We start from the raw sequence: 10,066 nt of genomic DNA on the forward strand, positions 1-10,066 counted from the left end.
TTCTAACATTATTGGCACATACAAACCCCAAATTTCTTGAATGCAAATGAAACCTTTGAGGAGCAGAAGTTAGATGCCAATAATAGGTATTCAGGTAGTATTCAGTGAGATCTTCTCCGTGTTATTAGCAACGACTGCTCAAATTATGAGAGGTAGAAGTTTTTTCAGGGAAGCAGCACTAGCACTTCCTTCCTGAAGAAAGACGCCTCGCTATCATCGTGTCTCGATCAAATCGCCTTTGAAATCTCAACCATGAATTTCCGGTCTTACCATGAGCAACTTACCAGAGGAAACGAATCAGCAGAAAGAAAACACCGACCAGTGAACGAACAAATGCCTGCTTTTGAACCCTTTTTCTTCTAGTTCTCGCACTCCATTGTCAGCTAGCGCGTATCAGAATGGGGAATACTCATTAACATAAGCCATAGTTCAGGGGACGAGAATGACTTTGTGCAGCCTTAACATGACCATGTTCGAAACTATTCATATAACTACATCTGCTCGAGGCCCATGTATGGCAGGCATGAGAAATGATAAGGAGATGTATTAATCAATCTCATGCATTTTCTTAGGAGAATCTATTCGAACTTCTTGACCCTGATCTTCCCTTTGGGGATCTTGCTGAGAAAACCAGTATCCAATTTCCGATAGTGATGCTGAAGCTGGTCCAGGACCTGGTGGCCGAAGCTGTCAACTTGATCTTCGTGTCGCTCGTACAGAACAGGTAATGTGTGAGCAGCAACAAAACCTTCAGCAAGAAGGAACTTTTTAGCCATATAGTTCACTGAAAAGAAGTATGAACCATGAGAAGATACGAGTGACATGATCCTGCAACAGTGTTTTACTATTTACTGCAATGAATTAGCTTACGCACTAAAAACTCAGTCTATGGCCGTGGAAGAAGGAAACAGCTCTCTTCCATTAATTACGGGTTATAATCCTATAAATATCTCTAAAGCAGCAGAATATTGTGCTTGAGTGAAGGTCCTGATTGTGATTGATTTTATCCCTGAGATTATTCTATCTTTATCAATTCTTTGAAGTTCCTGAAAATTACATAAACCCCCACCATCAATCTGCTTTCTAGAAAATAGTGTATAACGGCATAAATGGTGCACTCCCGCGGAAAGTTGAAAATTTCCAGGATTTTATGATGGAAGGAACCATGTAAGTGTTGATCATTCTTCCTCCCCGATCATTAACTTGAAACACATTGTGCGTTCCAAGATCTAGCTCATTGTCAGGATCAGTGATGCTGATTTCATATGAAATTAAGGAAGCCATCAAGATAGACACAGGCACCATGCTATCGGACTCCAGACTACTAGCTAAAATAATACCACTGGTGGAGGAATATATTTTCATGTAAAAATCTTCTCACCGATGTACAGCACTGTTATAAAATTGCACCAGCTCCCTATTATAGCTGCTGCCCATAGGCACCCCACGACCTGCAAAGCATATTATCATCAGAGCAAACATTGCCAAGACAAGCTGACTACTAAGCTTGTTGTGACTTGCAAACAGAATTGAGTTTCTTACATCAGAAAAGCATTAGAAGCCGAGCACGAAATATCCTGTATTGCTTAACTAAGGACTAACTGTTGAATTAAAAACTATCAGTGTGCTATCAGCAGAAATTTAAATGTCGCAAAACATTTGAAATGGCAGCATCAACTCGCTGATGTCCAAATTAGGCTTGTAAAAACATCGCACAACAAACAAGGAAATTAAAAACTCACATCTAAGAAGAGAAGAGATTTTAAATGTGGCAAAGGCTGTTGTGGGTGGATAAGCTATGCTGCTTCTGCTAATGCAATGTCATATCATATGCACATTAGAGAAAGTTCTCTCATACTATAATTTGATTTTTGCACTCATGGCATATGATAGTTTATTCATCCACAGTCAGTGACCTGAGAATTTCCATGTAGTCACGGTGCAATTAGTGGTGATTTGATATATATGACGTGAAACACCCTTGATCAAAAATTAACAACAAGATACTTCCCATCTACCCAAATTATCCAGCAGAGACATCACCCACCATCAAGAGATTCTCATGATACCTAAAAACTTGTATACAAGTACACCAATTTTAGAATGTTGATACAGTGTAGTCCAATTCAATATCTTAAACAAAGTCAATCACATATCACAGCCACAGAAATAATCATGATGTTAATGCCATATTCTTTCGCCCATCAGCTCCATGCTCCAAATATGATATATACAAACATGAGATGTTTGACAACCAACTGCCCTGCTGCACGCAACAATAAAAGAAGAAAAGGACTACTTTCAAAGGACATTATATCGTACACATTCAATGACAACACCCAAAAAAAGAAAGAGGAAAAACTGAACTCACAATGAGGAATTGTTTCAAGTTTCCTCCGAGAGCAACATCCTGGATGAATTCCAAAGCTTGGTTAACCTCAACTCCTACTGTTTTCCCGATGTTAACAAACAGATCATTAGGCACCACAAGACGAGGGGGTTTGGATGCTGACCTGCTACAGAAGAAAAAATTCATCTAGAACCTAGCGGTATTAAAATATATCTATTGAATCAAGAAAAAAGGAAAGAACATATGTACGAATTTGTTAACCTGCTCAATAAGCCAGAAGCATTTGACCACAGAAACTGAGCTAGCATGGCAAGGATCACAGCGAAACATACAAGCGTCAGAAAGTGGTAGTCAAGCCATTCAAAAAGCACCCATATAACAGTTGCACCAGCTAAGACACTTGCTGAGATCTTCTTGTTCCTCCACAGTAACACATCAGCAGCTGCACAATTTGGTCAGGTATATGTTCAAAAAGCATCACGACTTCACCAAATTAACAAAACTAATCAGGATATCGTACACTTTCCACCCCCAAAGAGACGGTGAAGCGGCTTCTGGCGTCCAAAGAGCCTATTAAATTGAGAAGTAACTGTGTCGGACTTGTCCCCCTCAAGGAATGAAACAGACTTCTGCTTAGGAACATTTTCAGCAATTGTTTCCATGATCTCGCTGACCAAATTCTCAGCTGTTATTTTCTCAGGCATTTTTCCTGGAATTCAATGAAGAAAACCTTTCGGACATTCAGATCATGCAAGAGAATGCGTAAGTCCTAATCCTCATGAGACGGTAGGAAGCAATATCATGCCAAAATCACGCACAACTTTGTTAACTTATTCCTGAAGTTAATTCTATATGCAGAGGCAACCCTGTTCACATTATAAACCAGCCAAAGTTTTAGCTCCAACGGCAAAAGATTCAACAGTTCAAATTCTTGACCATCAGCTGCACCACATCAATTCTGAAGCACCGTGGTGCCGCATTATTTTTCAATTTCTGGAATTCCACAGAATTGGACCTATAAACCTAAACATCGGATTCACCAATTGTATAATTTTGAGAAAAAAAAATTAAAAATCACGGCCATGAGCCGACATCAGAGCAGCTTTAGATGGTCCCGGACTCACAGCGGTTAATCAAATCCCGCCGCCATGCACAGCAGATATCGGCATCAACAAACCGTAGAAGCCAGCCATCAATAACAAGAATCAACGATACTCTCGACAAAATGCTCACGGAAGATGATATGCCATTGCCGTGCCCCAGGTCTGAATAGCAAGCTCCCACACAAGCCCATTATAACACACGCTCCCCCTCGTCTTAGCCGAGCTACTGCTCCGAGGGCCCCTTCCAAACGGGGGGGCCAAAAAACGCGCATGACCACCGCCGATCGGTGTCCGAGTACAACAAGCAGCATTTCGCGCGAAGACCACCTCATCTCTACGGTCAAATCCCGTCCCCCGAAAACCAGCACTTTCGTCACGCGCGCGCATGACGAAACGCCACGGCGTACATTCACTCAAGACGCCGGAAAAGAAAGAAAACGTCAGCCGAAGCAAAACACACGGACTAGGAAATCGTGCCGCCGCTAGCTCAGATCACAAAAAAGGAAACAAAAAAGAAGAAAACGATGTACGGCAAAGGGAACGATCGCATAAATAGGCCTAGCGAATTTCACTTAGCGAGCGGAAGGGGAACGCGGGCGCAATCAATGCGACACCGATCGAGCGGTGCATACCGGCGAACCGAATCGGGAAATCACGGGACACAAAGGGGGCCGGGCGGGGTGGAGCGCGGAGAAAACGAAAGAGCAAAGACGGCGAATCGGAAGAGCTGGAAAGGTCACAAACCGGATGACGAAAGGAGCCGCTGCTACTCTTCTTCTTCTGCTTCTGCTTCTTCTGCTTCTTCTGCTTCTGCTTCTGCTTCGTCTACTTCGTCGTCTTCTTCGTGTTGTTGCTGCTGCTGTGTGGTTGAAGATCAGTAGCAGTTGGTGAGGGAAACGCAGCTCGTGAGCATCGAAGGGAGCAATGGAGGTTTCGGGATTCTGGTAAGTGATAGGACAGGTTGATTCGTCGTGACCAGTTTCGTCATTATCGTCCTCCCTCTGGAGTTTTTCTCGCCAAAAAAAAAAAAGAAACGAAGATATTTTTTTTGCCTGCGGGGGCCGCTTGACTCGATTTGACTCCTTTTGAAAATTATTTTTATTTGCCGGTTTTTTTTTTCTCTCTCTCCGGGGAAAATTAAAAACGAGCTTACCGAATTCTGATTTTCCTTTTCGCTTTTTTTTTTCCCTCCTCGGATATTGAATTAGGATAATAACACGAACGGTACCAAAATTTCATTTGTTCGATATGGTCCCTCAACTTTAACCAGATATGCAATATCATCTCTGATCTTTTTAATTTGTTTAATGTTGTCCTTCAATATTAAATATTGCCCTACGTTCCGGGGACTATATTGAACGTATTCTAAAAGCCCGTGTATCACGTTAAACAAAACTAAATGTTCATAGACGACATTGCACATTGAATCAAGATCCAGGGACCGCATAGAACAAATTAAAAGTTCTTGGACGATATTGTACATTGGGTTGAAATCCAGGGTATATTCGTGTCATTTACCCAATATGACTACCTGAGATCTCTTAAAACATGCATTTAAAGTGTTCTTCGTAATTTTTTTTTCCAAGCTTAGAAACAATATTTTTTTTTCATTAACTGTCCGTCCGCCCTCGCCTGCCACTGCTCGCCGCCCGCCCGCCCTCCCACCCGTCGGCCGCCGAATACGGAAATTTAAGAATAACCTATCAAACGAATTTCAATTCCAATAACATAAATTTTGTATCGTTATCGAACGCTACCTTTTACTCAAAAATTCGTGCAGGAAATAGAGCCTGAAATAGGGCTGCGAAAGAGAATGGTTATCATTCGCGCCCTTATTCTTCGTTATGTTTCCTTATATTTACTGTGACTAACAAATTATAAGGGTGAGCTACACTCACACACAAGCGCAAAAGGCACAAAGATGTATGTACTGTACCAAGGAATTCCTTGCATTTTGTACTGATTTTTCTATTTATTTATCAAGTGAAATGGCAAGCTAATTAGAGTTCCGGTCCCGATCGCCGATAGCCGATAGCCCACAATTGTGCCGCAATGCTATGCCAATGGTGTGGCCTATCGACGCTTCTCATGGTAGCATGGTTTGGTTAGTAGCTAGTATAGTCAAAGTAATCGACTCTCCATTAGCCTTGCCATAAGTAGTAGTTGCAAAACATATGGGGACGGGCCACATTAAGCAAACACACGCGCCCGAACACCAATACCACCCCGGTCCGAACCGGGGATCGGCTCGTGTCTCGTTAATCGGCCCGGTGAAGAAGCCGTTCCCAGCGGGGCGAGTGGACCGCGTCGTGTCGAGCCGTGCCGTGTCGGAGTTGTTCTCGATAGAATATGGTCGAATTACTCAAAAAGATACTCAGCAAACACATTCGACCCTTTTCTTTATAATTTTAGCACATAAGAGCATGTCAGGAATAACGTTTTTTTCGGAGAAAGGCGTGTTTTCGCATTACGATAATGGGAGAATCTTTTTGTCCATTATGTCGTAAATCCTGTCGAGGCACGTGACCATGTAAAGGGGAAGAAGAGCTTTGTGTTCTTCCTCATCTCATCTGGCTCGTGCACCTACCATTCTTGAACCAGATTGAGGGCATTGTTCACTACTTCACAAGCCTGGATCATGAATTCTGTGGATTGTTGAGGGATCTGTCCACTGCTCAGCTTTAGAAATCGATCTTCTTGACATCTTGCCTCCCTAGGCTCGGATTTCCCCGAATTTCCCTCGCCGGCATCGCCCCGAGTTTAAAACGCAGCTGCTGCCGAGTCTGCACGGCTACGTATCGGGGAAAAAAGAAACCATGCTCGGCATTTGAAAACTGTAAAATGAACAATTAAAAGAAGAAGCTTATTCGAAATTAGCTTATTGTTAAAACCAAGGACCCTCCTTAGATTCTTGGTGTTCGATTAAGAGTTAACCTCATCGAAGAAATTGAACTTTCGCTCTAGCCAGGGCCTCCGTAGCTCATCCTAATTCTGTGGAACGGACTTTACGAATGTGTTACTTATTTTAACGTACTGGTGCCGCACACCTCGCACCCCCAATTCCTCCTCCTCCTTCTCTAGTAAGAGGAAATGCCTTCTTGAAGTTTTATATTATGGTAATGTCGAAATCCGAACGTGGATCGAGATGAAGCCTTTTAAGGATTTGTTCAGATCCAAAAGGAAGAAGCTTATCTCATCACGCGTCCAGGTCAAAGACGCCTATATTGTTCGGCAGATCGATCGAGCTAACAAGACCCTGTTGCACAAAACGGATGCGACTATAAGTGACGTGTAATGCACCGTCTTCCGAAGCTTCAATTAAGTAAAAAAAAAATGCAATTGGATTCCGGCCATCCTTAGGCTTAGCTGGAGTGACTTCTAAAGTTCCGTTCCCCGAGAGATTTGACTTCTAAACAATGAACTTCCCCTTGCGTCAAGTTATGCTTAACAAGACTAAGTGAAGGACTGGCCACGCTTTGACATCACGTTGGACGTAACATTCCGACAATAAAAAGAAATCACGTCGTACCCAACTTCAAGATGACATTCGAGCCTCGAAAACATTCATAATTACATACTTTAACCTTGTCGAGATCGAGTCAAGGATAAATAATCTTCTTTAAATATCGCCGTAGATTATCTACCCTCTACTGAAAATCAGGTGGCACGGAATTTGATCGAGATATCGAATTTCCATCTCGAAACAAGCATCGCAAAAGAGATAGGTAACCCAAAAAAAAAAAAAAAAAAAAAAAAAAAAGTAGAGTCATCGAAAAGTAAGCGGGCTATTTCCGTCGGTGCAAATTGAAATGAGAGCCCAATTTCACCAATTGGGCCTCCTCCCACACGTGCCGAGTGCGCTTTCGACCCGTCTTGTGCGCGCGCGTGTTCGTTTCAACCTTATGGAGAGGAGAGAGAGAGAGCCCCATCACGCCTCCGCGCAGCTGGCGTGGCGGTCTTCGGAGCCACGTGGCACCAATGAGAGCCGCCGCAGCCTTATCCCGCATCCAATAATGAAATCTCCTCGTCATCCAGTTCTCCCCCCATATCCGAACTCGGCCATTTCCCTTCACATGTTCCCTCCCCACGCTAAATCCGAACGCACTTCTTTAGCACATCATTCGTCGTCGCGTTCCATACAAAAGAAACCGAAACAAGTGTTCGGAAGCGAGCGAGAGAGAGAGAGAGAGATAGCGGAGGAGGAGAACGATGGCGTCCACCACATGCTTCTTCCACCACAATGCGCTCACCACTCCCGCCAGGACCCCGTCCCAGCGCTTCGCCCCGAGCTTCAAGCCCCCCCCCGCCCAGGTAGCCTGCCGGGCCCAGAAGCAGGCCGCCGGCGAGGAAGAGAGCCAGAGCGGCGCCGCCGCCGCCGTGTCGCGCCGCCTGGCCCTGACCGTGCTCATCGGCGCCGCGGCCGTCGGGTCCAAGGTGTCCCCTGCCGATGCCGCCTACGGTGAAGCCGGTACAGATGCGATTTTCCCCCCTTGCCTTTTCTGCTGATCGGGTTCTTACTAGATTGTCATTGCTTGGTGCATCCGTTCTTCACAAGCTTATATATATATTTAAGAGTAGCTGCTTGCTGTTCGAGGGTAGAATTATATCCGACAGGTTGGTTACTAGATGTCAAGATATCCATGGTTAGTCTCGAACTGAGTGCGTGCTTGATCGTTTACTTACTCCATGGTCAAGCTGTTAGAAATCGGCACTGATCAAAGATGATGAAAGCTGAAGTTGTGTAGTTTTCATGCGTGGATGAAAGGAGTGTTTCGTACGCTCGATGCGTTGGGTGGAGTTCGACTCGAGGGGGGGCGCCCTCGAAGCTCAGATACCATTTGAAGTCTTGAGTAACGATGATAATTTTTGTGTCTTAGCACTCGCTCATTTAAGTGAAAAGAATCACGCGAACCACCCCGCGCAAACTTGCCTGCGGTGTTAACAAACCGGCACCGTTTTGAGTTTCGGAATTGCGCATTGGCATTCGCAAAGAGTCTGATTCGGATCTTTGGGTGTGAAACATTTGCAGCCAATGTGTTTGGGAAGCCAAAAGGCAACACGGACTTCTCGCCGTACACCGGGAACGGGTTCAAGCTGTTGATCCCGTCCAAGTGGAACCCGAGCAAAGAGGTGGAGTACGCCGGCCAGGTCCTCCGGTATGAGGACAACTTCGACTCCACCATCTATGTCGCTGTCATTGTCACTCCCACCGAGAAGAAATCCATCACCGACTACGGCTCTCCCGAAGACTTCCTCAGCGAAGTAAAGCTCTAAAATCTTCCCTCTCGAGAGTCATCTGAAATTGTCTTCGATGAGCACAGGAGGAGCTAATAACAACGCCTCTCATCTCTTTGCAGGTCAACTATTTGCTGGGCAAGCAGGCTTACTCTGGCAAGACTGACTCTGAGGTAATCTTCAGTTCCACATTACCATTTCAATCACTACTCAAACCTTAGAAACAAGTCCTATGTATCATACGAATTGCGAGTCTTCCGAAGCTCCAAAGAAGATGATTAAGGGGTGGATACCTCGCTTATAGTCAAGACATCGGGAAAATTCGTTGCGACTTATAAATAAGAATCCCGCTCGCACTCGCCTTTAAAGGTCGTGATGTCGATTCTCATCCATCCATCTTTTGTTGTTGCGCTGTTAGCATGACCTCCTCCTCAACTCAAGCGGGTCGCGTTGAATGACATGTTTTTCCCGATGCAAACCTAAAATATTTGGTGTGCAGGGCGGTTTTGAGAGAGATGCCGTGGCAACAGCTAATATCTTAGAGACGTCGACCCCCGAGGTCGGCGGGAAGAAATACTACTTCGTGTCGGTGTTGACGAGGACCGCCGACGGGGACGAGGGAGGGAAGCACCAGCTGATTACCGCCACCGTCAAGGACGGGAAGCTGTACATCTGCAAGGCTCAAGCGGGCGACAAGAGATGGTTCAAGGGAGCCAGAAAGTACGTCGAGAGCGCCGCGAGCTCATTCAGCGTGGCTTAAAGATCGTCCGCGACGAGGGCTTTAGCTTGTAAATCAATCAGTCTCCAATGTATGAATCCCACCTTGGATTTGCCCCCATCTTGTTTTTGCTTATGGAGTTCCAGAGATTAGTAATCATATTGAGGAAGTTGAATCAAGAAAACCTTGTTGATATTAAACATTTTCAAGGCATAAAATCTTCTTCTTGCGAGAAAAAAAGCGTGCGGCCGCGTGAATCATCCATATCCATTGAAATCTTGGACAAGCTTTTCATGTTCTTACCACTTCAAGAAACATTTCGTGACATGAGGGTAGAATCCTCATGAACAAGCTTTTCGTATCTTTTTCCCATGAGGTTTGGAACAGCCGAACCCGAGCACTTCCATCGTTAGAAAAGCGGTTTCGAAAACTCGCGTCGCCGACGACTGAGATTGGAAGGTTGAAGGCCTATCAGGATGGTGACGATCGATCGGATAGCCTCCACGCTTCGCCATCCTCGTCTCGAACCTGATGGACTCTCTCTTATGTGCTGGTCCTCAGCCTTCGCGCCAAAGGTGAAAACGTACTAGAGTTTGGTAATTGTTGGGAAGGTTGGCTAAAAAAGGGAGGAGTTGCTAACCTACAATTAGTCGGTATTTT

The 10,066-nt window shown here is 44.8% G+C and overlaps 2 protein-coding genes across 3 annotated transcripts; one reads left to right on the plus strand and one right to left on the minus strand.

The window, feature by feature from the left end:
• Positions 1-391: 391 nt before the first annotated feature.
• On the minus strand, positions 392-4,410 carry LOC115682759 (reticulon-like protein B8). 2 transcript variants are annotated; one of them, XM_030607088.2, is made up of 6 exons: positions 4,198-4,410; positions 2,871-3,059; positions 2,612-2,792; positions 2,372-2,516; positions 1,382-1,451; positions 392-748 (listed from the first exon to the last, which is right to left on the minus strand). In XM_030607088.2, the coding sequence occupies exons 2-6, from the start codon at positions 3,052-3,054 to the stop codon at positions 579-581; spliced, it is 750 nt and encodes a 249-aa protein (XP_030462948.1). In that variant the 5' UTR covers positions 3,055-3,059; positions 4,198-4,410; the 3' UTR covers positions 392-578. The 2 variants fall into 2 exon arrangements, with proteins under 2 accessions (XP_030462948.1, XP_030462950.1); XM_030607090.2 differs by having other exon boundaries at positions 2,372-2,513; positions 4,198-4,409.
• A 3,148-nt stretch (positions 4,411-7,558) lies between these two features.
• On the plus strand, positions 7,559-9,606 carry LOC115682758 (oxygen-evolving enhancer protein 2, chloroplastic). The gene is made up of 4 exons (XM_030607087.2): positions 7,559-7,921; positions 8,483-8,715; positions 8,811-8,861; positions 9,188-9,606. The coding sequence occupies exons 1-4, from the start codon at positions 7,663-7,665 to the stop codon at positions 9,446-9,448; spliced, it is 804 nt and encodes a 267-aa protein (XP_030462947.1). The 5' UTR covers positions 7,559-7,662; the 3' UTR covers positions 9,449-9,606.
• Positions 9,607-10,066: the final 460 nt, after the last annotated feature.

Source organism: Syzygium oleosum, unplaced genomic scaffold (assembly GCF_021117445.2).
Source record: "Syzygium oleosum isolate NSW1041296 unplaced genomic scaffold, Sole_v2.1 Sole_v2.23, whole genome shotgun sequence".
Classification (NCBI taxonomy): domain Eukaryota; kingdom Viridiplantae; phylum Streptophyta; class Magnoliopsida; order Myrtales; family Myrtaceae; genus Syzygium; species Syzygium oleosum.

Coding starts and splice junctions, on each gene's coding strand:
- LOC115682759 (XM_030607088.2), bottom strand. CDS start 3,054: ATGCCTGAGAAAATAACAGCTGAGAATTTGGTCAGCGAGATCATGGAA. Junction 2,793..2,870: donor TCTCTTTGGGGGTGGAAAGT/GTACGATATCCT, acceptor CAAATTGTGCAG/CTGCTGATGTGTTACTGTGG. Junction 2,517..2,611: donor GCTTCTGGCTTATTGAGCAG/GTTAACAAATTC, acceptor TTTCTTCTGTAG/CAGGTCAGCATCCAAACCCC.
- LOC115682758 (XM_030607087.2), top strand. CDS start 7,663: ATGGCGTCCACCACATGCTTCTTCCACCACAATGCGCTCACCACTCCC. Junction 7,922..8,482: donor TGCCGCCTACGGTGAAGCCG/GTACAGATGCGA, acceptor AAACATTTGCAG/CCAATGTGTTTGGGAAGCCA. Junction 8,862..9,187: donor CTGGCAAGACTGACTCTGAG/GTAATCTTCAGT, acceptor TTTGGTGTGCAG/GGCGGTTTTGAGAGAGATGC.